Source organism: Hyperolius riggenbachi, chromosome 5 (genome assembly GCF_040937935.1).
Source record: "Hyperolius riggenbachi isolate aHypRig1 chromosome 5, aHypRig1.pri, whole genome shotgun sequence".
In the NCBI taxonomy this organism is placed as follows: Eukaryota; Metazoa; Chordata; class Amphibia; order Anura; family Hyperoliidae; genus Hyperolius; species Hyperolius riggenbachi.
Genome location: NC_090650.1, coordinates 190,385,780 through 190,413,519, shown reverse-complemented (window position 1 = coordinate 190,413,519; position 27,740 = coordinate 190,385,780). Strand labels below are relative to the sequence as shown.

Genomic DNA, 27,740 nt, shown 5'->3' with positions numbered 1-27,740 from the left:
GGTGAAGTGGTTAAAACCTGCTATTTCAGCACTTCAGCTATAATCATATGCATGTAAATAACCCACAGATATTGTTTAGGTTTGTCTGCTTGTATATATTCCTACTGACGATCGGTGACATACACTACTAGAATAGTCTGTAGGAGATGGGTAATAACTATATTCAATAGCTCATTCACTGTTATGGCAATGAGGCAATACTAGCAATTTGGGTAGTGTGCTGCGGGTGATGACACTATATATCTTAGTTACAAATGCTGATGTTACAATCTCCCGATGTCCTACTAGGATGAGGGGTCACATATCTCTCCTACTTGAGAATATCATACATCGTATACTGTAATTCTATTTGGGGCTGTATTAAGGCCAATAATATAACTCCAGACTACCAGATGGCATACTACGCTGAGATCTCCGCCCTAAAGGATAGATATTACTTCTAGTATATTGCCATATAGTTTAGCATTGATCTAAATGAAGAAGGCAGGTGTTAACGTTGCATAATGAATACATAAGGCTAGAGATAGTTAAACAATATTATCCTCACTGCACCTATTCCAATATGACTCCACTACTCTACTGCTGAGAAGATATACCTCCAAACAATAAACAATACTGTATAATTCACTAATATCATTAGCTGTCGGGTGTCTGATTGTCTTTAACCTTAAAATTCTCCTATGCTTACCTCACATCTAATACTAATCTATACCTTACTAACACAATGATGAGGTAGAGCTATAAATGAATGCCTGACATAGACACCTATAGTGTTATTTGCCGTTGTTATGTTTTGGTAACGTTCAAGATTTAGTACCCTCAACTTTGGTTGAGTGAACCGGGCAGCGGACCCCGGGTAATCCTACTGCCCTCCCCTTCAGGTAGTGTTTAATTTACCTTCACAAGCTAGGTAATTTTGGGTATTAATATATATTTATAAGTGGTATATCTCTGGGTGTTATTTTTTTGTGGGATCCAGGGTGGAGGGGGTTTGATAAGAGAACACCTGTTCTCTTTGTTCTGAGTTTTTGGGTTAAAATCTCTCCTATAAGTTCTGGTCAGGAGAGATAAGGTGGGTTAGGGGTTGGTTATTTAACTTGGACAATTTTCTTTTTTTTACATGTCTCTTTTCTACACTACTTTTCTCTCTTTTCTCTCTACTAATTTCATACAACGAATACTCATTATGCCTAACCTGTTTGAGATTTATCTGCAAAAACTATCGCAATGGCACATACACAGTTGAAACATGTACCGTCCACTTTGACTTGTATATCCTGGAACACTAGGGGCCTAAACTCCAAATTCAAGCGGGCATTAATTTTTGATTTTCTGAAAAAATATTCCCCCCACATTTGTATATTACAAGAAACACACTTAGTAGGTAGCGCTATCATGGCTTTGAAAAAGCCTTGGGTTGGACGTTATTTCCATTCCACCTACTCCACCCACTCTAGAGGAGTGAGTATATTGTTTCACAAGTCTTTGAACATGTCAATTTTGCAGGTCAGGCTGGACAATTTTGGTCGATATGTGATAGTACATGCACTTATATTTGATATATCATATGTGATTGTAGGGCTGTACTTGCCTCCCTCGGACAATCCGGAATTGACAGAAATCATCTCTATAGTGGCTCAATTTTCATCTACTAATATAATAATGGCTGGGGATTTCAATGTGGTCCCTGATCCTGCTATAGATAGATTGAATCCATCGGGGACAGAACGCTTTGGATTAGCAAGATGGGCAGAGACATGCTCGCTTACCGATGCATGGAGGTGGAAACACCCCAACGACACAGCGTACACATGTGCCTCTGCCGCACATAAGACCCTCTCCAGAATAGATCTTATTTATGTTACTAAGGACCTTCTCCCTTTAATCAAACAAGTGACTGTTCTACCTAGGGGGGTGTCCGACCATGCGCCCGTCCTCTTCTCCTGGCATATCGAATCCGCACTTAAGACACGACTTTGGCGTCTTTCCAGATTCTGGATCTCTGAACCAGTTGTAGATGCTGCTATTAGTACTGCTGCCCATAATTATTGGTTAGACAACGATAAAACAGCCCCACCAGAAATGGTTTGGGATGCACAAAAGGCCTACTTAAGAGGACACTATATAAAAGAAATTAGTACTGCACGAAAACAACTTACCATAGTACTTGATAATTCTGAACAAAAAACAGCTGAATTAGAAGCAAAATATACAATTTTAAAAACTCCAGAGTCATACCAACATTGGCAAGCTGCGCTTGACCATACAGAAATTCTTAGAATAGATAAGTGCAAACGGGGACTGTTAGCCAAAGCTCAACATGTCTTCGCAAAAGGAGATAAAAATGATAAAATGCTAGCCTGGCTACTTAGGGACAACACATACTTAAACGCTATTTCTAAGATTAGAACGGATGATGGTCAGGAGCATGGGGATCAGGTTATGATTGAGCAGACCTTCCTGGACTACTATAGTAACCTATATAATACTAGAGCTCAATATACAGACTCACAACTAGAAGAATACCTACTTAACATAACATTCCCCACAATCACAGAAGACCAAACTAAGTCATTAGAAGTCCCCATCACCCTTGAAGAGATATGATGCAATCACTGATCTGCAATGTGCTAAGTCTCCAGGGCTGGATGGCTACCCTACTGAGTTTTATAAACATTATCGTGATATTATGGCCCCTCGACTCCTATATGTGATCAAGGAGGCCTTAGACTCAGGTTCCCCTCCACCATCGTGGTCTGAGGCTTTGATAACTCTCATCTTAAAACCTGGGAAAGACCCAACAGCATGTTCTTCATTCTCAAATGATAGCTGCGCACATAGATTATTTGCAATCTGTGTTCCACACTCCAAGTGGCAGACGGCACTTCTCCTTGACAGGGCAGACACTCAGCTCCACTTCAGTGAGGCACCACCACCACACCCCAAGCAGTGGCCACTCACCGTTATATCAGACCCTTTGTTAGATGGGTCCACAGCGCTTGTGGGGTCGTCTGGCCACCCCCTGCCGTTTAGAATGACGATCTCCTTCTCACCACTCACTGTCACAGCTGCTGATTCTTTCACCTCAAAAAGACATATGCCAGAGCTCCCATAGCGTAAAATTGTATATAAAATTTATTATTAAAAGAATATTACACTTACAAACATTTCCAAGGTTTTCCGCATAGAGTTTTAGTGGGCTCCACCCCAAACGTTGGCCGCCGGGTCGGCTGTAGAGCGCTGTTTCTTTCACCTTCCCCTCTGCCTGCCACGTTACTCCCCTTGGATAATGGTAGGTCGCGTGTACTTGACCGGTTTCGTCGCTCTAGGCGACTCCTCAGAAGCATGCGCGGCCTGCTCGTATCGGTTTTAAATACCCTTTGCTCAGTTAAAATCTCCCTCCTCCCCTCCCTCCCTAACCCGGAAATCATATCCTTTTGACCAATATCCTCCGTCCGTGTGCCGGAAGTAACCCTCCCGGCCACTGGGCGGCTTCCTCATGCGTCTCACGGTGGTTTAGAGTTCGTCCAATAGGACGTGTGTTCTCACTCTTCTTCCCATGTGATGTCATCAGTTATTAGTTGCCACGGCCCCCATGCTAAAGGAAGATGCGCACATGTTTTCTGCGCTCCTCACCGCCCCCCTCTACCCATATTGGTGGCCATGGCAACCTCACTGTTTATCCTGCGCTTATTCCTATGTATTTCAGCGCTCCAAAGCCCTCCCGGGTGCCATCTGAAATTCTACAGCTCTAGGAGGATACATTACATACAATTGCGTGTTACATATTAGTAGGATAGGCTACACGTGATTGAATAGTGGCCATATTACCCACTACTCCGTTCCTGTCACATCACAACATTATTCCATGCCAGTTATTATGACAAGGAGGGCTCAGACAAATAGATTCTGCAGATCAATATTTTTTACATCTCATTAATAGTTTCTCCTTCCCTGTTCCCACCACCATTGCAGGCTGGGCTGCCTCCAAGATTTTCCATCCTGCAATTATAGTGCAATACCCCCTATTGGGGGATGCAAGTCCTTATAGTGCTCCTTTCCCCATCCTTAATGTTTAAATCCATAATACTCCAATTCCCCCCATTCAATATCAATAATAAACCTAACAACTGGTGTGATAAAATTTCTATAAAAATCCTTTCAGTACAACTATAGTGAAATATATGTATAATTGATGTATTTGTGCCCAATAATCCATGTACCCAAAAAAATTAAGGATTCCAATCCCGGAGGCATCCCTCACCCACCTAATCATTAGCAAGAAAGCAGACCAGATCAATTTCAGCATTATTTCCCTTCGGTTTTAAGGTGTCCAAGAGGTAAATCCACTTTGTTTCCCTCTGTGAAACCTCTTTCACCATATCCCCCCCCTCCACGGTCTGGTGACCTTTTCAACCCCACAGAAAGTCAAGAGTGAAGGGTTGCTGTTATGAACTTTTTTGAAATGGGCCGACAAGCTATGACTCATCAGCCTCTTGGCAATATTCCTGAGGTGTTCCCCTATCCTTTCTTTTAAGGGCCTAGTTGTTCTTCCCACATATTGTGTCCCACACGGACACCATGCTACATAAATTACAAACCTGTCATTACATGTAATGAAGTCCCTTATTTTTATACTTTTCCCATTAGATTTGCCCCTGACATGTGTGACCCTTCCAGCCCTGGCCTCTCTACATCCCTTACAATCTCTGCATGGATGAAATCCTGGGCGCTGCCATCCTTGGAGCCTAGGGGGCTGTCTTTGGGGTTCCACGCAACTTGGGGCTAGAATGTTCTTTAAATTTGGGGCCTTTCTGTATATGAATCTGGGTCTAGTTGGTAATATTTTACTCAATTCTTTGTCAGATAGTAGGATCTCCCAGTGTTTATTAACTATACCTTCAATTTCTTTATATTGACTGTTATACTCAGTGACAAACGCCAAACTGTGCGTATTTCCCTGACTATCTCCATTGTTCACCCGATGCACTAATTCCCGTCTATCTGTGTGCTTAACCCTTTCTATTTCCCCTTCCAAAAAGTGCTCTTCATACCCCTTCTCCATGAATCTGTTTTTCAATACATCTGATTGTGTCTCATAATCTTCCATACTGCTACAGGGCCAATATGAGAATTTTTTTGGGGGAGGACAGGATGTACCACCAAACAGACTGGGTGGAAGAAACAGGCTACTTACCAGGAAAAAGAGGTGCAGAAGGGGGACAAGGGGTGGAAGAAGGGAGCGCCAAAAAAATAAGGAAAAAATAGAGGGTAAAGGGATATTTAATCTTAATGGAGTTCCACTAACAAATGGGGAGATACGAGTACTGAATGAAGGATTGAAATTTGCCCCTAAGAAGGGCTTGAATAAATTTGCCACGTATATAGACCTAGAGAAATTCACACGCAAACTAAATTTGAAAAAATACTTTTCCAAAAGGGAAGGATTTAATGGTAGAATTAACCATCCAGCAAATTTCAACCAACCTACAAGGTATACACATACTAACCTCAAGAACAATTCCATATTTAATCCACAAGAGACAGGATTCCAGGCTATTGGAGCTTTTAAGAAATTGGTCAGTAATGAAATTAGAGAGATTCCAGAGAAGAACTATCCGGGGGTAAAGAATGTGGCCAAAAGTCTGTTGGACACAAAAGGATTGGTAGTACGACCAGCGGATAAGGGGGGGGGGGGGGGGGGGGGGAAGTCGTGGTCCTAAATAAAGTACAATATAGGACTGAATTGAATAGACTGGTACAGGATGAGGACACGTACGAAGTACTTAGAGGGGACCCCACCCAGCGATACATGTTGGAACTGAGACAATTGCTGAAGAAAGGGCTAGATATGGGTTGCCTGCTGGACGCTGAATATAGGTTTCTCATCCCTAATTCCCCCAAAATCCCAGTGATCTACCAGGTCCCAAAGGTGCACAAGGACCTGGTGAACCCCCCGGGGAGACCCATCCTAAGTGGATTGGGCTCCCTGACCCATAGGCTGGGCCAATACCTGGATAACTTTCTGCAGCCATTAGTCGCAAAGTTACAGTGTATACTGAGAGACACAAAACATACTATCCAGGAGGTGGACGGAATGGAAATTAGTGAGGGGACTCTGCTGGTGACGGCAGATGTCTCCTCACTTTATACTAGTATACCACAAGAAAAAGGTATAGAAGCAGTTAGGTACTACATGGAGAGGAAGGGGGTGATACCAGAAGAACAGGTGGATTTTTTGCTGGAGGTATTAAGATTTGCGTTAGAAAAAAACTATTTTTGGCACGGGGGCAAGTATTATAGACAACATAGGGGATGTGCAATGGGGGCGGGGTTCGCACCTAGCCTGGCGAACCTGTATATGGGTAAATGGGAAGAGGAGGTATTGGCAGGGTCACCAGGTGGGGTGACTACCTGGAAAAGGTATATTGACGACTTGTTAATTTTATGGAGGGGAACGGCAGAAGAGTTGGACACATATATGGTAAAACTTAATGAAAACACGTTAAATATTAGATTGACACATGAGCAGAACACTGAAAGGATTAATTATTTGGATCTTCAACTTATGGTTATAGGGAATAAAATTAGAACAAAAACTAATTTTAAGGCCATGGACCGCAATGGATATATTTCCACGAAGAGTGGCCACCACCCAAATTGGATAAAGAATGTTCCTAGGGGACAGTTTACACGATTGAGAAGAAATTGTAGCAGTATGGAAGATTATGAGACACAATCAGATGTATTGAAAAACCGATTCATGGAGAAGGGGTATGAAGAGCACTTTTTGGAAGGGGAAATAGAAAGGGTTAAGCACACAGATAGACGGGAATTAGTGCATCGGGTGAACAATGAAGATAGTCAGGGAAATACGCACAGTTTGGCGTTTGTCACTGAGTATAACAGTCAATATAAAGAAATTGAAGGTATAGTTAATAAACACTGGGAGATCCTACTATCTGACGTTAATTGAGTAAAATATTACCAACTAGACCCAGATTCATATACAGAAAGGCCCCAAATTTAAAGAACATTCTAGCCCCAAGTTGCGTGGAACCCCAAAGACAGCCCCCTAGGCTCCAAGGATGGCAGCGCCCAGGATTTCATCCATGCAGAGATTGTAAGGGATGTAGAGAGGCCAGGGCTGGAAGGGTCACACATGTCAGGGGCAAATCTAATGGGAAAAGTATAAAAATAAGGGACTTCATTACATGTAATGACAGGTTTGTAATTTATGTAGCATGGTGTCCGTGTGGGACACAATATGTGGGAAGAACTACTAGGCCCTTAAAAGAAAGGATAGGGGAACACCTCAGGAATATTGCCAAGGGGCTGATGAGTCATAGCTTGTCGGCCCATTTCAAAAAAGTTCATAACAGCAACCCTTCACTCTTGACTTTCTGTGGGGTTGAAAAGGTCACCAGACCGTGGAGGGGGGGGGGGGGATATGGTGAAAGAGGTTTCACAGAGGGAAACAAAGTGGATTTACCTCTTGGACACCTTAAAACCGAAGGGACATAATGCTGAAATTGATCTGGTCTGCTTTCTTGCTAATGATTAGGTGGGTGAGGGATGCCTCCGGGATTGGAATCCTTAATTAATTTTTTTGGGTACATGGATTATTGGGCACAAATACATCAATTATACATATATTTCACTATAGTTGTACTGAAAGGATTTTTATAGAAATTTTATCACACCAGTTGTTAGGTTTATTATTGATATTGAATGGGGGGAATTGGAGTATTATGGATTTAAACATTAAGGATGGGGAAAGGAGCACTATAAGGACTTGCATCCCCCAATAGGGGGTATTGCACTATAATTGCAGGATGGAAAATCTTGGAGGCAGCCCAGCCTGCAATGGTGGTGGGAACAGGGAAGGAGAAACTATTAATGAGATGTAAAAAATATTGATCTGCAGAATCTCTTTGTCTGAGCCCTCCTTGTCATAATAACTGGCATGGAATAATGTTGTGATGTGACAGGAACGGAGTAGTGGGTAATATGGCCACTATTCAATCACGTGTAGCCTATCCTACTAATATGTAACACGCAATTGTATGTAATGTATCCTCCTAGAGCTGTAGAATTTCAGATGGCACCCGGGAGGGCTTTGGAGCGCTGAAATACATAGGAATAAGCGCAGGATAAACAGTGAGGTTGCCATGGCCACCAATATGGGTAGAGGGGGGCGGTGAGGAGCGCAGAAAACATGTGCGCATCTTCCTTTAGCATGGGGGCCGTGGCAACTAATAACTGATGACCTCACATGGGAAGAAGAGTGAGAACACACGTCCTATTGGACGAACTCTAAACCACCGTGAGATGCATGAGGAAGCCGCCCAGTGGCCGGGAGGGTTACTTCCGGCACACGGACGGAGGATATTGGTCAAAAGGATATGATTTCCGGGTTAGGGAGGGAGGGGAGGAGGGAGATTTTAACTGAGCAAAGGGTATTTAAAACCGATACGAGCAGGCCGCGCATGCTTCTGAGGAGTCGCCTAGAGCAACGAAACCGGTCAAGTACACGCGACCTACCATTATCCGAGGGGAGTAACGTGGCAGGCAGAGGGGAAGGTGAAAGAAACAGCGCTCTACAGCCGACCCGGCGGCCAACGTTTGGGGTGGAGCCCACTAAAACTCTATGCGGAAAACCTTGGAAATGTTTGTAAGTGTAATATTCTTTTAATAATAAATTTTTATATACAATTTTACGCTATGGGAGCTCTGGCATATGTCTTTTTGAGGTGAAAGAATCAGCAGCTGTGACAGTGAGTGGTGAGAAGGAGATCTTCATTCTAAACGGCAGGGGGTGGCCAGACGACCCCACAAGCGCTGTGGACCCATCTAACAAAGGGTCTGATATAACGGTGAGTGGCCACTGCTTGGGGTGTGGTGGTGGTGCCTCACTGAAGTGGAGCTGAGTGTCTGTCCTGTCAAGGAGAAGTGCCGTCTGCCACTTGGAGTGTGGAACACAGATTGCAAATAATCTATGTGCGCAGCTATCATTTGAGACTGTATTGTGTTGTTATTTACAGCAGCGCACCACCGTGATTACTAACACCCATTAGTAATATCAGCGCAGTATTTGGTGTTTCAGCATGTTCTTCATATCGTCCCATTTCACTCATAAATGTAGACGCTAAAATATTAGCTAAGATTCTCGCAAACAGACTCAATAAATGTATACTAAACATTATACACCCTGATCAATCAGGATTCATGCCGGGCAAGGGAACAGACATACATTTGCGCAGACTTCATTGCAATTTAGTAGCTAACCATGAAAACAAAGGGGACAGGGTGATAGCATCCTTGGACAGTGAAAAAGCGTTTGACTCGGTGGAGTGGGGGTATCTCTGGAGAGTTATGCACAAATTTGGAATTGTCGAGAAATTTATTAAATTAACCAAATTGCTATACCAACACCCAACAGCCAGACTTAGAATTAACAACAAAATTACAGATACCTTTTCGCTGCATAGAGGTACGCGACAGGGATGACCCCTCTCCCCGAGTCTTTTTGCTATAGCTATTGAACCGCTAGCAATCCTCTTAAGACAAACGGGATCCATGGGTTGAAATTGGGCAATCTTGAAGAAAAGGTTTCTTTATCCACTTCCACACCATGAAATTTTATGCTGATCTGTGCAGCGTGGGCTCTCCAGCCCACAGCACAGATCAGCTAGCAGCCAGGGCGATCAGACTTCCCCCCCCCCTTTTTTCCCCACTAGGGGGATGTCCTGCTGGGGGGTCTGATCGCCGCCGGCTGCTTGCGCTTGTGGGGGGGGGCTCTTCAAAGCCCCCCTCCGCAGCGCTTCCTGGCCTCCTTCCCTCCCTCTCCCTCCCCCTGTGAGCGGCGCAGGACGGAAATCCGTCCTGCGCCTGATGGGATAGGCTTTAGCCTATGAGATGCCGGTGATCCCCGGCCAATCAGAGGCCGGGGATCGCCGATCTCCTCTACGGCGCTGCTGCGCAGCAGCGCCGTATACATGTAAACACCGGGGAAGATCTTCCCCGTGTGTTTACATTTACCCTGCGAGCCGCCGATCGGCTCGCAGGGTGTTCACGGAGACACCCTCCGTGAACTGACATGGAACGGCCGCTCATACGAGCGGCCGTTTCCATGGTATACACTTCAGGATTCAGGGGCGTGTATATACGCTCCGAGAATCCGGAAGTGGTTATATGCCGATGACCTGCTACTCTACCTTGCAGATTCAGGCCATTCCCTCACCGCAGCGCTTGAGGTCATTAATGGCTTTGGAACATGGTCGGGGTTGAAGATTAACTGGCACAAATCTATTTTATTCCCCTTGGACAACCAAACCCTTCATCAAAGCCCCACTCTAACAACTCTGCAATGGGTGGATAAATTTACATACCTAGGTATTATAATTCAAAAGGATTTGAAACTGTTTGTGCCAAATAATCTCTTTCCTATAATTAAATCTATTAAAGACAAATGTACCATATGGCATAACTTACCTTTAAATTTAATCGGCCGAGTTAATACTATCAAAATGATGCTGTTGCCCAAGCTTAACTATGTTTTTCGCAATACTCCAGTTTGGATTCCCCAAAAACACTTTAATGATATTAATAAAGTACTAAACCCATTCATTTGGTCCCATAAGATCCCTCGTATTTCAACACAAACACTGGAACTAGCTCCTGCAGATGGTGGACTGGCCTTACCTAACCTCTTTTATTATTTTATTGCAGCACTATTAGTTACCATCAGGTGGTGGTTCTCCAGAAATGAAAAAAACCCGGCAGTAGTTATAGAAGCAGCCATTATAGGCTCTTACGAAGCTCTCCTTAATTTACCCTTTAGAGGTCCTAAATCCTCCCCTCTGATAACTGAAGTCATGAAAACCACACTCAAAGCTTGGCAGTTTACACAAACAAAATTATCTAAAGCCAACTCCTGGTCACCATATACGCCCTTATGGGGTAACCCTCATCTGCATCACTTCAGTACAATTCCAGATCCGATCATTTGGGCTAATCATGAAATTAAGAAGCTGAGAGATCTTGCCCCTGATAACTTACTACCCTTTCACCAACTTAAACAGGATTACAGTCTTCCAAACCATATGTTGTTCCGGTTTCTTCAACTAAGGCACGCTGCGCAATCACAATTTGGTCATAGTAGGATTCAACTAGATTCCAACCCCATAGAAGCACTTCTATTGATAGAATATTTAAAGAAACCCCTTTCTAATATTTACTCGGAACTTCTTTTATATCTAGGACACAATACAGACAAAATTAAAGCTCAATGGGGAGCGGACCTGGGCGATATAGACAATGAGGACTGGGAAGAGGTGGTGGGCAGAGGGACAGAATTCTTAATATCATCCAGAGATAGACTAGTCCACTTAAAATACATCCACAGAACTTACTTTACGCCATGTAGACTCCATAAGATGAACCCTTCGCATTCTAATCTATGCACAAGATGTCATGCAGCTGAAGGAACATATATACACATGTTCTGGACTTGCCCAGCACTAACAGGCTTCTGGAATCAGATTGAGAAAGTCATTGGACGTATTCTTGATTGCCCATTTAAACTTGAACCCCAACTAGCGTCTCTTGGACTGTTCGGTCATGGTCTTTATTCTAAACATAAAAGAATTATGATTTTTACACTGTCACACTGCAAGGAAAGTTATTCTGACCCATTGGAATCAGCCAGCCATTCCTACAAAAACGGAATGGATTAATACTGTAAATAAAGCCTTACCACTATATAAACTTACCTATAAAAGTAGGAACTGTCCTAATAAGTTCGATGGAGTCTGGGCAGCATGGTGCGATAAATACCTTAGAAATATAGCCACAGATATATAAAATACTCTTCCTATATGGCATAATTAGTAATATCTCACTGCACAATATGGGGAGTCCAGTGTTGTGTGAAGGCAGGTGCAGCCCTAACAGGTATGCTTATGTGATTTCTTACCCTTCCTATAGGAATGAAATGATTTTACCGATAAAATGCTTTCCCCCAACTGGGAACTGGGAACTATTAATACTGACATTGATTATGATGTAATGGCATAATGTTGTAACTACTTTCTTCCTAATCTTTTCTTTCTCTCCATGAATACTCGGACAATACTCTGAAGCATAGAATGCACTCTCTCTCTATTCCTTTCTACCTCTTCTCTTTTCTTTAATCTCTACTCTTACTGGGTGTTTTTTTTTCCTTGTAAGGTCATGTTGACCTGGGGGTAATCTGTTTGTTTACTGTCTTGTTATTATAACAAAAGACTTCAATAAAATTTAAACTGTTAAAACCTCCTTTTTGTGAGTTGACAAAATCTTCTCCCAAAACGTTCAAACCTTTTTTTAGAACACTAGCGTAGGGCCATGGTTAAGCAGGAGGTTGCTGTGCTACTGTGGCTTAATGTGCATTTGAGAATGGTAAAACCTAATCCTGTTAATGACCATTAAGCCTGGGACCCACTAGCAGCTCGGTTCTAAGTGCTTGTGATTTTGAAAAGCTCTTGCCAAGTTAAAGCAATGTTTTTTTGTCTTTGTTATTTTTTAAATCGCATCCCTCATAGCATTACAATAGCTAATTAGCTTTTTAAATCACAAGTTCTTAGAAAAGCACTGCTAGTGGGTTTCAGGCCTCAATCTTTTTGCAGGCTTGTTGGGGTGCCACAGGCATTTATCCTTCTGTTTTTTTTATTTTTCTTAATTACATGTTTAAAGAATATAAATGGGGGGGGGGGGGAGTATTTTTATATTGGCATTTTCTGACATTTCTGCATCCCAGAAAGAGATGGCAAGGCACAGGTTCTCTTGACATGGCTATAGTTTTACCCAGGAGCTCTGTTAAATACCTAATAAATGAAGCTGCAAAAAATTGTAAAGAAAAAATGCAGATGTGAAGAAAACTGTAGCAGTCTTTATTCAACACAGCTGCTTTGTTTTTGTGCTTACATTAGCAGTTAAAATACATTTGCTTCTGATAGTGTGTACTGTTTATATTGATAGGCTTAATAGCTTCAATTGGTTATGATGACACATACAATTAAGCTTTGCTTTAAAAAAAAAAAAAAAAAAACTCTTCTGCAGTTTTAATTGTCCTTTCTGTTTTACTGAAATTGGTAACATTTATCCATTTAAATCTAAACAGCTTGCATACGCTTTCATTTCACCAGCTATATTGTGTTAATGAGTGTGATTTGTACATGCTGCTATTGTATCTGATCTTTAAATCTTAAATATATTTTGATTAATCGGTGTCCTATTTTAAGGTAACTGACTATGCCATAGCACGAAGGATAGTTGATTTACATGCACGCAATGAGGAGTCTATAGAGCGGGTTTATTCAACGGAAGATATCCAGAGGTATTTGCTGTTTGCTCGTCAGTTTCAGCCTAAAGTAAGTCTATGGTCTTTGAGTTTATAGACTGTATGCAATAATTATGATGAACTGTTGGTTAAAAGAAGATTCCACTTATGTTTTAAAAAATTAAAATTGCTATAAACATAAATCAGTGCAGTACATGTTGAATTGCAGTTTAAAGTGGAATAAAATTCTGACATAACATTCAATAAAAATTTGTTTTCCTACTTTTTATTACCCATATAGCTACCATATTTGCTTGTATGCACTAGTAATATCTACTTACAACTTACAAGTTCCCAAAGTACAGTTTATCTGCTCTGAAAACTGCCATTGCATATTATTCATAGCTGCTAAAAATTGTATATTAAAATCTTCTAGTGAGCTCTTCTGAACTGTATGCATGAATGATTCAGTCTGAGTTTTTAGAACACTTTAATGTTAACCATTACTTTATTTCAAAGAAGGAAGAACAATGTTGGTGCAAAGTGTTTTGAATTTGTCATGCATAACTGACAAACACTCAATGCAATCACATGATAGGCATTGGTAACAGAGAGAGCAAGAGAGCAATAACTATCTGGCACTTTAGGAAGCTATATACTTATTGCAACAAATCAAACATCCTTATGGATAGAATGTGACATACCAGTGCAGGTAGAATGAACAGTGGTTGCTGGGCAATCTGATGTATCTTGAGTTAAACTTTTAGGTCAGGTTGTGCCGTAAACATTAAAAAAAAGTGCTTACTGAAAAAAAAAAAAAACTTGGCTGCTCACAGCAGTAATATATGGAGGATGACAGACCTGAGGGAGAGTATGATAAACTATCTACAGGAAGTCCAAGGGCTTGGTTGGACTGTGTAAAGGTGGCCTTGCACGATACAATAAAATTATCCGATTTTATGACATATCGATCAGATTTCCCAAAAAATCAAGTTTTTGTTTTTTTATTTGAGCAAGAAATCCAATCGGATTTCACCTTTTTATATTGTAATAAGGGGTGCGCTGGATATAAATTGTTGAATCAATGCTGTTTCTGGGTATAACAATTTATTTCAAATATAGAACCATAAAATATAAAGCATATGTACACTCTCATGCATTCATACATACACACGGAGAGCAAACTGGTTCCCCTAAAAAATTGATAAAAAACCACAATTGTGGGTATATAAAAAAATGTTTTAAGACAAATAAACGTTTCAGAGGATAGCGCTAGACACTTCATATACAATTATGGATCCCTGGATAATTGCAAAATACTCCTGGGCTATACAAGTTATGGCTCCTTTAATTGTGAGCACTGGCCGTTCCACAGAGGTAGCCTATGAGTTCTCACCTACTCCTCAAGTCCTCCGCTCTGCGTCCCCCAAAAAAAGGATCCTCAAAAGCGGTGTCCCAGCAGCCTCCAAGGAATCCTCCTCGGCACGGAAAGCCGCTCCTAATCCCTCGGCAAGCTGTGTCACTACAGCGGTGAGTTGCTGCTAGAAAGAGTTGTACCGAGTCAGCTTGAACATGCGACTTCCGGTCTTCCGGTACACCAACCTTGAGGGAGAGACGTCACTTCCCAGTGCGTCTCACCAGATAGCTGTGGTTACTTCCTTGCGTTCCAGTCCTCCAAGTTTGCTCCAAAGTTATTACATGTAACTTTTGTGTTACAATGTTGCAATATGAGCGGAGGGGACGTGGAGGTAAACCAGTCTGTAATGCAATGGGGCGCCCCTTTCACCACAGCTTCAAAGCTACTTGATTGACATGTTTCAGCGGCTCGGCCGCCTTCCTCAGAATCACCTTTTTATCCAATAAAGGTTGATTGGGAGTGGAGAGGTTTTTTTTCTGATACGTTTTTATGAAAATGTAATGGTTTGTGGTAATTGTCAATTTATTAAAATGTACACCCAAGCAACTTTCTCACTTTCCAATACTATTTTTTAATCATTGGTGGAAAAGTGTGTGTGTGTGTGTGTGTGTGTGTGTGTGTGTGTGTGTGTGTGTGTGTGTGTGTGTGTGTGTGTTCAGATTTTTGAAATATTTTTCCATCTTAAGGCTGAAAATAAATGGAAATGGGTAGAAAGTGGGTACACGGAAAAAGCAACATTGTGCATTATCTCCTGTATTGGAGTGATAATGCTCATAGACTGATCAAAGGGGCTTTGAATGTTAGGGAATTCAGGCTGGATTGAGGGTATCCAAACCTTTAGGCTACTTACACACCAAGACGTTGCGTTTTAGGGGACCTTATGGTCGCATAACGTGCCCCTAAGGCAACGTATGGTGATGTTGAAGTTGGACGTCAGATTGAGCTGCGTTATGCAGTTCTCAAAGCAGCCGCTCCAGGTTAGTGATAGGAAGACTGCATCTTTTTAAGGATTCAGATCATTTGAATCGAATCATTGAAAAGATCCGGATCTTTGAACCGAATCATTTGAATCATTTTACTAGGGAAGCAGACTGGGTGAAATGACTAACAGGACAGAACTTTCCCTGCACTGTACATTCTGTATGTTCCGGTTTCTTCCAGATAGACATCCACTGTGAACCGAATCTTTCATTGTGATCCGGATGATTCGGCTCACAAAAAAGAACGATTGAACGATTCGTTTCAACGATTTAAATGAACGATTCGTTCATGATCCGGACAACACTACAGTCCTACCGCAAGTCTCTGCAGTGCAGTGAATATTAATTAGCCATGTGGCTGGCCGCGGAGGAGGAGGGGAGACCTCCTCCTCCAACATTACTGAGCATGTGCAAGCAGTCTAACGCTGCTTAGACCAGTATAACGTACAGCATGCAGCACTTTAAACGTGCTGCGTTACTATGTAACGCAATGTGGGCACTGTGAACAGCACAATTGATTTTACAGTGCTGTGAGTTAGTACTGGCTGCTGTAACGTGGGACTTTAACGTCCCACTGTGAAACCAGCCTAAGGGCTAGTTCAGTGCTCACTCAGTTGCTTTGCAGAATAATCCTGCTTGTCAACTCATTGCCCATACAATTCTATGGGGCTGTTCGCAGTACTGCGTTGCAACAGATTGCGTTATTCTAACTCTCTGCATGCAGACTTTGTATTAATCTGTCCAGTCTCCATTGCAGTTCACACATACACACATGTGCATTATGCAATGGACCAATGTGAATACAGCTGTAACATCTGCGGCTTCGGGCACGCCGGGTGTCTCCGCAGCCGCCTCGGGTCCCTGTTCCGAGGGGTTTTCCATTCCGTCGGCGTCTAGCACGCCGAGGACGGAATTGTCATTTACACAGAGGGTTGCTGTGTCGCGCGGCCGCGCGCGTAGACAGGACCTTTATGCTGGGAGGAGGCTGGTCGGCTGACGTCAGAGGGGACTCACACCGCTCTGGATTGGTTGATTATTGGTGGGCGTGACTGTGAGGTCTCCTCTGCTTCTTAAGCCTTCTCTGCTCACTCGCAATCTGTCTGCGGTTGCGAATACATACGTATTAGCGCTCAGACCTTAGACTAGTATCCGGTGTGCTTTGATCTGGGAGGAAACCAGGGATTTCACACAAGACTAGGATTATTATTATTACTGTATATTTGATACTCTGTGTATGACTCTGGCTATCTCTGTCTCTGCTCTTGCTTATTGATTCTGTACCTCTGCCCATCTGATCTAGTTGCTGAAACTCTGCCTGAATGCTTACTACTCTTGCTTACTGATTCTGTACTGTATCTGTCTCTCAGTTGCCGAACCCAGCCTGTCTGACCTCTCTACTCACCAGTGGGCCCTTGCCACTGGTGAGGTGTTCTAACAGTTCCCACCAGCTCCTCTGGTGAGGTTCTGTCAAACTAGCCAGTTACTGTGTTCGAATAGTGCCCACCAGCTCCTCTGGTGAGGCCTATTTATTCTACTCTGTTACTGTGCACCAAGCACTATTTTATTTTATTTATTTATTGTATTTATAAAGCGCCAACATATTACGCAGCGCAGTTCACTATTGCATTATCCTGTTAGCTATACTTGCATTATTGGTGATTCTGCAGATCACCATATAATCAGGTATAGTGTCTGTATTATTGGTGATTCTGCAGATCACACATAATCAGACATCTGTGTTGCTACACCGATCGTTTCAACAGCCATTAGAAACATTTTCTAAGAATCTCATATACGTGTGAGGTTTTCAGTAGGGATGCTCATTCAGAATCTACGGAATTGAAATTTCCCCATTTCCTATCAGAAATTCAAATTTCTGATCGAAATTTGGAAATCGGAAATGCAGAATTTTTCTGGAAAATGTTAGTTTTAGACCAATCACAAGACTGATTGAGGCCCAGTGCACACCAAAAACATCTAGCAGATCCGCAAAACGATTCTAGGCATATTTAGTTTTCTAAACATGCCTAGCGTTTTTTGGAGTGTTTTTGTGTAGCAGATTTCATATATTGTTACAGTAAAGCTGTTACTGAACAGCTACTGTAACAAAAATGCCTGGAAAACTGCTCTGATCTAGCGTTTTTCAGAGCGGTTTGAGCTTTTCCTATACTTTACATTGAGGCAGATACTCGCTACCAAAAAACGCTTGTTGTGCACCAGCCCTCACTGATGTTTGCACTTTCTGGAATTCGGGGGGGGGGGGGGGGGGTTCAATTCTTGCATTTTCTGATGCAAAAAAATGACTAATTGTAACGATTGTGGAATTCTTTCCGTGGTCAGCGCACAGGATGCGCGCTGACACTGTGGAAATCCTCCACAAGCGTATAATCTGAGATAACCCAGCAAAAGGTGCAATGCACCTGTAGAGGGGAATTCCTGCCAGCAGATGGAGCCGTGGAGTGTAGAGGAACAGATCCTCTGCACAGCCACAGAATTGTACCAGAGGAAGCAATGCAGTTCAAGATGGCCCTTAAGGAGAGAGAGCACAGCGACAGGGTGTATGTGTGTCCACCAATCTAGTCGCCATCCAGCGATGATTGGTGGGAAAGCAATTGCAAGAGATGGCTATTGCTAATAGCGACACAAGACTGAATAAGCACAGAGAAGGAATGTATGTATGTCCACCAATCTTGTCGACAACCTGCGACGGTGAACACACAACAGTGGAAACCAAGTGAGAACGCAATCGCAAGACATTGCTTTAACTTGGACAGAATGTATGTGTGTGCACCAATCCAGTCGCCAACCCGCGACGGTGAACACACAACAGCAGAAACAAAGTAGGAACGCAATTGCGAGAGAGGCGATTGCCAGAAGTGACACAAGACTGAGCAAGACAGAGCACGAGAGTAGCAAAGGCACAGCAAACAGAGGATAAGGAAAACAAACGATAGCTAAATGCAAACACCGCACTCATTCGCAACAGCGAACGCATTTACGGCGCGGTCTCTGCACGATAAGCGCAACAGAGACAAGCACCCCACCCTAACTAGCCAACGCCACACAAATACGAAATAGAGAACGCGAACGCCACCTTAACGGTTACCCCATCGAGCCTACAGCAAGCGTTCGTATCAGACAAGACAGAGAGAAGGAGCAGCCAGCAGCAACCACAGCTCTGGCCTACACTCCCAGAGTTCAAAAGGAACCACCGCTGCTACCGCTAGAGCGAGTGCGATCCAGACCGACAAACAGAAACAGGAATAGGTCAGATAAGATCCACCGCTCTTCCGCCAGAGCGAGTGCGATCTAGGTTCAGGGAGAGGACAGGGAGGGGCCACTGCTCTTTCCGCCAGAGCGAATGTGAACCAAGTACAGAAACGGAGCTTAGTAGGATCCACTGCTCTTTCCGCCAGAGCAAGTGTGATCCAAGTACAGAAACAGAGCTTAGTAGGATACACTGCTCTTTCCGCCAGAGCAAGTGTGATCCAGGTTCTGGAGCAAACGATTCACCATCGCCAACCGCTGGCGACAGTGCAATCGCATGGACAAACAGAAGACAGAACAGGCAATACAAATAATACAACCTGACTGTACAAGAGGGATGCCTAATGCAGTCCCCAGGAATACTCTAAGATAATCTTTAGCAAACAAAAGCAAGGCTGACACTTCAGGAGTGTTTCAACAGTAACAAACCATGATGACCAGCAAAGGATTGTGGGATCACATGGTATTTATGCTGCAAGCCTTCAAGGGAGGCGAATAGGCAATTTGCATAATCAGTATATGCAAATTCCTCAGCAGAGCAGGTCTGAAGCTTGCAAACCAAAGACAGGTCTATTATCCAGAGACCTGCATCCCACAGACTTAAGGAATGGTCAAACAGCTGTCTGCCTGTGCAGCTAGCTGAGCGGATCATTACACTAATAAAACTTCTTACAAATTCGGAAATCAAAAAAAAAGTTAAAAACTTACATTCAGAAAATTGGAATTTCCACAGAATCTGCATTTCTGACCAACCCTACTTTTCAGTCATTTTAGCATCCAGGAACTGTAAGAAAACCAACTATTCGATGATTTTATCAGGGAGTCCATTTTGCCACGTATGTAAGAATGCTAGCAAGGTGTCCCTTTGAGATTACTGATGGAGCAAGGAGACTAGCAAACCATTTACTCTAAAGGCAATTGAAACCTTGACAAGGTGTGTAGCATGTCGCCTACTGAAATGCAACTTCAATAGTATCTGCCCTACATGGAGATCTGTGAATTTAGTCATCCGACGTGCTCATTGGCACCATGACTAATCATCATAGGTCATCATGACTTTTTTATTTATTTTTGTTTATATAGCACTGACATATTATGCAGCACTGTACAGCGTATATAGGGCATCGGCCCTATATAGTCTATAAGGGTATCGGCCCTAAGTGCCATGTTACTATTACTATTCATATTCCCCTTCTTGTATCAAATGCCCAAAGGACCATTTGAAATGTGAATGATGGGAGTTGGGGCATAGTATGTGACCATAGTTAAATCACAGTCAAATAAGGTCCCTACCAAAATTGGGTATTGGCGTATAGCCCTGTGGGTTTGCAGTGAAACGAGGTAAATCCTCACTGTAATCAGATTAAGGACTAGGGATAAGCTTGAATTTTGTTGAGACATTTTCACATTGAAAGTCGCAATATTGTATGAAGCAAAATTTTCATCAAAATAATGGATTTTAACAATATATACATTTTATAAAAAAATTACTTTTCTTCAAAAGGTGTTTACTTGTGCTCAATGACTTCGATGTATTTTGGAAAAAAAGAAAAGTTTTTCACATGCCCATAAATCTTTTTATATATCGTACATACTTGTGTATAGGCTGAATTTTTCAGAACAAAAAATGTGCTGAAAAGTTACCCCCTCAGCCTATACGTGAGTCACCAACTTGCTAGGCTGGTGTTGTCTGTGGTGAGGAGTGCGAACTGACTTGCAGAGAGTTCTGCAGTGATGCTGAGTGGCTTGAATATGCTTCCCAGCTGATTGCAGGTTGAGTAGTGGTGGGTGCCTGCACTGTGGATGGCGAAAGGGAGCAGACTAGCTGATCTGCAGGAGGATGGCCGGGTCACGGGAGGCATGATCAGATGCCGGAAGAGAGCAGAGCTGGATGGATGGCCAGAAACGCAAAAGCACGTGGAGTTAATAGGATGTGATGACACACATCATTATCGGCTTGGCATGGCTGTGAAAGTGCTTTCAGGAATAGCCGTGCTTCTCCTCTGCCTCCTATAGGAATGCTGTGATTGCCCTGGAGCTGCGGCTGGACAGGATGGTCCCCCCCCCCCCCCCCCCCGCTGACCTACTGAACTTCTGAACCCGTCTTTCTGTCTCCGCTGAATCACTGAACTGCTTTGTATACCAAACAGAAGCGAAGTCCTGCTAAGGTCTGGCTCCTTGGTTCTCTGGCTGTCTGCAGACTCTCCTGCTGCTTCCTGTTCCTGACCCCCTAACTACTTAAGGACCACTCCACGCCAATTGTCGTGGACGTGGCGTTAGCCCCAGGACCACCTAATGCCGATCTGGGTACAGTCCTGAGGGCATGTTTTCCAGGAGATTGCGCGCGCTGATGCGCTCACATCTCCCCTTGAATGATGGAGCTCCACTCCGCCATCAGTCTCCCAGCGGTGATTGCTGCTGTTAGATGGTGAACCCCCCCATCTACTAACACTGTACAGCACTGCGATCTAAGGCATCGCTGTACTGGGGACAGCAGTGTCACTCGGCTGTCCCCTCCAGAGGCACAAAGGCGATCCGCTGTCATAGGTTGATGCCTATGAAAGCCGATCACTGTCATTGGCTAGCAGGGAGAGGGAGGGTGGGATAATTGTAAAATAAATAAAAAAATACAAGAATTTATGATAAAAAAAATAAAATAAACACGCCAGCAGAGAAGGGGGGGGGGGGGGGGGGAGGAGATCACTTGTGTGCGGAGTTGTACGACCCTGCAGCGAGGCCTTAAAGCTGCAGTGGTCTAATTAGCAAAAAATGGCCTGGTCACTGAGGGGGTTTAAGCCCGTGGTCCTTAAGTGGTTAATACTGCAAGTAGAGTTGGGCCGAACGGTTCGCCGGCGAACGGGGTTCGCGCGAACTTAGGTGGTTCGCGTGCGGGTACCGCACGCGAACCTTTTGCGGAAGAAGTTCGGTTCGCCCCATAATGCACCTGAGGGTCAACTTTGACCCTCTACATCACAGTCAGCAGGCCCAGTGTAGCCAATTAGGCTACACTAGCCCCTGGAGCCCCACCCCCCCTTATATAAGGCAGGCAGCGGCGGCCATTACGGCCACTCGTGTGCCTGCATTAGTCAGAGTAGGGCGAGCTGCTGCAGACTGTCTCTCAGGGAAAGATTAGTTAGGCTTAACTTCTTCCTGGCTGCATACCTGTTCTGTTCAGTGAGCCCTCAGCCCACTGCATACCTGTACTGTGATCCTGCCACTGCATAGCTGTTCAGTGATCCTGCCACAGCATACCTGTTCTGTTCAGTGAGCCCTCAGCCCACTGCATACCTGTACTGTGATCCTGCCACTGCATAGCTGTTCAGTGATCCTGCCACAGCATACCTGTTCTGTTCAGTGAGCCCTCAGCCCACTGCATACCTGTACTGTGATCCTGCCACTGCATACCTGTTCAGTGATCCTGCCACAGCATACCTGTTCTGTTCAGTGAGCCCTCAGCCCACTGCATACCTGTACTGTGATCCTGCCACTGCATAGCTGTTCAGTGATCCTGCCACAGCATACCTGTTCTGTTCAGTGAGCCCCCAGCCCACTGCATACCTGTACTGTGATCCTGCCACTGCATACCTGTTCAGTGATCCTGCCACAGCATACCTGTTCTGTTCAGTGAGCCCTCAGCCCACTGCATACCTGTACTGTGATCCTGCCACTGCATACCTGTTCAGTGATCCTGCCACAGCATACCTGTTCTGTTCAGTGAGCCCTCAGCCCACTGCATACCTGTACTGTGATCCTGCCACTGCATAGCTGTTCAGTGATCCTGCCACAGCATACCTGTTCTGTTCAGTGAGCCCTCAGCCCACTGCATACCTGTACTGTGATCCTGCCACTGCATACCTGTTCAGTGATCCTGCCACAGCATACCTGTTCTGTTCAGTGAGCCCTCAGCCCACTGCATACCTGTACTGTGATACTGCCACTGCATACCTGTTCAGTGATCCTGCCACAGCATACCTGTTCTGTTCAGTGAGCCCTCAGCCCACTGCATACCTGTACTGTGATCCTGCCACTGCATAGCTGTTCAGTGATCCTGCCACAGCATACCTGTTCTGTTCAGTGAGCCCTCAGCCCACTGCATACCTGTACTGTGATCCTGCCACTGCATACCTGTTCAGTGATCCTGCCACAGCATACCTGTTCTGTTCAGTGAGCCCTCAGCCCACTGCATACCTGTACTGTGATCCTGCCACTGCATAGCTGTTCAGTGATCCTGCCACAGCATACCTGTTCTGTTCAGTGAGCCCCCAGCCCACTGCATACCTGTACTGTGATCCTGCCACTGCATACCTGTTCAGTGATCCTGCCACAGCATACCTGTTCTGTTCAGTGAGCCCTCAGCCCACTGCATACCTGTACTGTGATCCTGCCACTGCATACCTGTTCAGTGATCCTGCCACAGCATACCTGTTCTGTTCAGTGAGCCCTCAGCCCACTGCATACCTGTACTGTGATCCTGCCACTGCATAGCTGTTCAGTGATCCTGCCACAGCATACCTGTTCTGTTCAGTGAGCCCTCAGCCCACTGCATACCTGTACTGTGATCCTGCCACTGCATACCTGTTCAGTGATCCTGCCACTGTATACCTGTTCTGTGAACCCGCCACTGTATACCTGTTCTGTTCAGTGGACCCGCCACTGTATACCTGTTCTGTGAACCCGCCACTGTATACCTGTTCTGTTCAGTGGACCCGCCACTGTATACCTGTTCTGTGAACCCGCCACTGTATACCTGTTCTGTTCAGTGGACCCGCCACTGTATACCTGTTCTGTGAACCCGCCACTGTATACCTGTTCTGTTCAGTGGACCTGCCACTGTATACCTGTTTAGTGAACACGCCACTGCATACCTGTTGTGTTCAGTGAACCTGCCACTGCATACCTGTTCTGTGAACCCGCCACTGTATACCTGTTCTGTTCAGTGGACCCGCCACTGTATACCTGTTCTGTTCAGTGGACCTGCCACTGTATACCTGTTTAGTGAACACGCCACTGCATACCTGTTGTGTTCAGTGAACCTGCCACTGCATACCTGTTCTGTGAACCCGCCACTGTATACCTGTTCTGTTCAGTGGACCTGCCACTGTATACCTGTTCTGTTCAGTGGACCTGCCACTGTATACCTGTTTAGTGAACACGCCACTGCATACCTGTTGTGTTCAGTGAACCCGCCACTGTATACCTGTACTGTTCAGTGAACCCACCGCATCAGTGCGCATACCTGTGCAGTTAAGTGAACCCACCTACCTACGTGAGTGCACGCAGTGTGATATACCACTCCGTGCATACCCGATATGGACAAAACAGGTAGAGGAAGAGGAAGAGGTAGTGGCAGAGGCAGAGGAAGGCCACCCGGCAGGTCTGCGCGAGGTCGTGTAAATGTAATTTCGTGTGGACCTGGCCCACAGTACAGTGCTCGGAAGAAGGCACGTCCCATCACCTCCCAAGATTGTCGGGACGTGGTTGAGTATTTAGCGACACAGAACACCTCATCTTGCTCAGCCACCAGCGCTACTACTAGCACCACTTCCGCTGCATTTGACACTTCGCAAGAATTATTTAGTGGTGGTGAAATCACTGATGCACAGCCATTGTTACAGCCAGATGAATTTTCACCAGCTCATATGTCTGCGTTACGCGACAACACTATGGATGTAACGTGTAAGGAGGATGAAGGACCTACACATTTGGATTTTTCTGAGGCAAGCGAAGCTGGGCAGGATGATTACGATGATGACGATGATAGGGATCCTCTGTATGTTCCCAATAGAGGAGATGAAGAGGGGGACAGTTCAGAGGGGGAGTCAGAGAGTAGTAGGAGGATAGAAGTTGCTGAAAGAAGCTGGGGCAGCTCTTCGTCAGAAACAGCTGGTGGCAGAGTCCGGCACCATGTATCGCCAGATTCGCCACCTATGTACAGCCAGCCAACTTGCCCTTCAGCATCAGCTGCTGAGGTGCCCACATCCCAGGGTGGCTCAGCGGTGTGGAAATTTTTTAATGTGTGTGCCTCAGATCGGACCAAAGCCATCTGTTCGCTCTGCCAACAAAAATTGAGCCGTGGAAAGGCCAACACTCACGTAGGGACAAGTGCCTTACGAAGGCACCTGCAGAAAAGGCACAAACAGCAATGGGATGGCCACCTGAGCAAAAGCAACAGCAGCACACAAAAGCAAAGTCACCCTCCTTCTCCTCTTCCTCCTTCAGGTGCATCATCTGCTTATGCCGCTCTCTCCCTTGCACCTTCACAGGCACCCTCCTCCACTCCGCCTCTGCCCTTGAGCGGTTCCTGCTCCTCTGCCCACAGCAGCAGTCAGGTGTCCGTGAAGGAAATGTTTGAGCGGAAGAAGCCACTTTTGGCCAGTCACCCCCTTGCCCGGCGTCTGACAGCTGGCGTGGCGGAACTGTTAGCTCGCCAGCTGTTACCATACCGGCTGGTGGACTCTGAGGCCTTCCGTAAATTTGTGGCCATCGGAACACCGCAGTGGAAGATGCCAGGCCGCACTTATTTTTCCAGAAAGGCCATACCCCAACTGCACCGTGAAGTTGAGAGGCAAGTGGTGTCATCTCTTGCGAAGAGCGTTGGGTCAAGGGTACACCTGACCACGGATGCCTGGTCTGCCAAGCACGGGCAGGGCCGCTACATTACCTACACAGCCCATTGGGTGAACCTGGTGGTGAACGATGGCAAGCAGAAAGCGGCGGACCAAATTGTGACACCTCCACGGCTTGCAGGCAGGCCTCCTGCCACCTCCTCTCCTCCTGCTACATGCTCTTCGCTGTCCTCCTCCTCCTCCTTGGCTGAGTGGCAGTTCTCCTCTCCAGCTACACAGCCCCAGCTCCGCAGGGCCTATGCTGCATGCCAGGTACGACGGTGTCACGCCATCTTAGACATGGCTTGTCTCAAAGCGGAGAGTCACACTGGAGCAGCTCTCCTGGCTGCTCTTAAGAAACAGGTGGATGAGTGGCTGACCCCGCACCACCTGGAGATAGGCAACGTGGTGTGCGACAACGGCAGCAATCTGCTTGCCGCTTTGCATATGGGGAAGCTGACACACATACCCTGCATGGCACATGTCATGAATCTGGTGGTTCAAAGATTTGTGGCAAAGTACCCTGGCTTAGCGGATGTCCTGAAGCAGGCCAGGAAGTTCTGTGGGCATTTGAGGCGCTCTTACACAGCCATGGCACGATTTGCAGAAATTCAGCGTAAAAACAACATGCCGGTGAGACGCCTCATTTGCGATAGCCCCACTCGCTGGAACTCGACCCTCCTCATGTTCTCCCGCCTGCTAGAACAGAAGAAAGCCGTCACCCAGTACCTCTACAACTGGAGTAGAACGAAACAGTCTGGGAAGATGGGGATGTTCTGGCCCGACAACTGGACAATGATGAAAAATGCATGCAGGCTCATGCGGCCGTTTGAGGAGGTGACCAACCTGGTGAGCCGCAGTGAGGGCACCATCAGCGACTTAATTCCCTACGCGTACTTCTTGGAGCGTGCTGTGCGTAGAGTGGCGGATGAAGCTGCGAATGAGCGTGACCAGGAACCGTTACGGCAGGAACAGGCATGGGACCAATTTTCATCAGACCCAGCTGTTTCCTCAACACCTGCGGCAGCACAGAGGGGGGAGGAGGAGGAAGAGAGGTCATGTGCAGAAGATGAGTCAGACTCAGAGGATGATGAGCAAGGTGTTTCTTTGGGGGAGGAGGAGGAGGAGGAGGGGACAGCGGCAGGAGAACAACCGCAGCAGGCGTCGCAGGGGGCTTGTGCTGCGCAACCTTCCCGTGGTATTGTTCGCGGCTGGGGGGAGGAGGTTGACTTACCTGACGTCACTGAGGAAGAGCAAGAGGAGATGGAGGGTACTGGATCCGACTTTGTGCAGATGTCGTCTTTTATGCTGTCCTGCCTGTTGAGGGACCCCCGTATAAAAAACCTCAAGGGGAATGAGCTGTACTGGGTGGCCACACTACTAGACCCTCGGTACAGGCACAAAGTGGCGGACCTGTTACCAACTCACCGGAAGGTGGAAAGGATGCAGCACATGCAGAACCAGCTGTCAACTATGCTTTACAATGCCTTTAAGGGTGATGTGACGGCACAACGCCAGCAAGGTACCACTGCCACTAATCCTCCTCCCGTGTCCACGCAGTCAAAGACAGGACGCTCCAGCGATCTCATGGTGATGTCGGACATGCGGACGTTCTTTAGTCCAACGCCTCGCCGTAGCCCTTCCGGATCCACCCTCCACCAACGCCTGGAACGGCAGGTAGCCGACTACCTGGCCTTAAGTGTGGATGTAGACACTGCTGTGAACAGCGATGAGGAACCCTTGAACTACTGGGTGCGCAGGCTTGACCTGTGGCCAGAGCTGTCCCAATTTGCCATCCAACTTCTCTCCTGCCCTGCCGCAAGCGTCCTCTCAGAAAGGACCTTCAGCGCAGCTGGAGGCATTGTCACAGAGAAGAGAAGTCGCCTAAGTCACAAAAGTGTTAAGTACCTCACCTTTATAAAAATGAATGAGGCATGGATCCCGGAGGGCTGCTGCCCGCCCCAAGACTAAGTCAGTCCCCGCACATACAGCATCTCTGCCTGCACGCCGTGTGACTGGCTGCCTGGCCTGCCCCAAGAAGACTAAGTCGCTCCCAGTCCCTCCACACAGCATGTCTGCCTGCAGGCCGCTTCACTACCTTCTCCGCCACCACCAACAGGGTCCGGGACTCCAGGCGGATTGCTGAATTT

At 45.6% G+C, this 27,740-nt stretch overlaps 1 protein-coding gene across 1 annotated transcript in view; it reads left to right on the top strand.

Moving 5' to 3' along the window:
• Positions 1-27,740, top strand: part of LOC137519361 (maternal DNA replication licensing factor mcm6) — a 198,107-nt gene that overhangs the window by 104,522 nt on the left and 65,845 nt on the right. Inside the window, exon 12 of the mRNA XM_068238314.1 lies at positions 13,284-13,412. Coding sequence (XP_068094415.1) covers positions 13,284-13,412 — 129 coding nt within the window. The remainder of the gene's footprint in view (positions 1-13,283; positions 13,413-27,740) is intronic.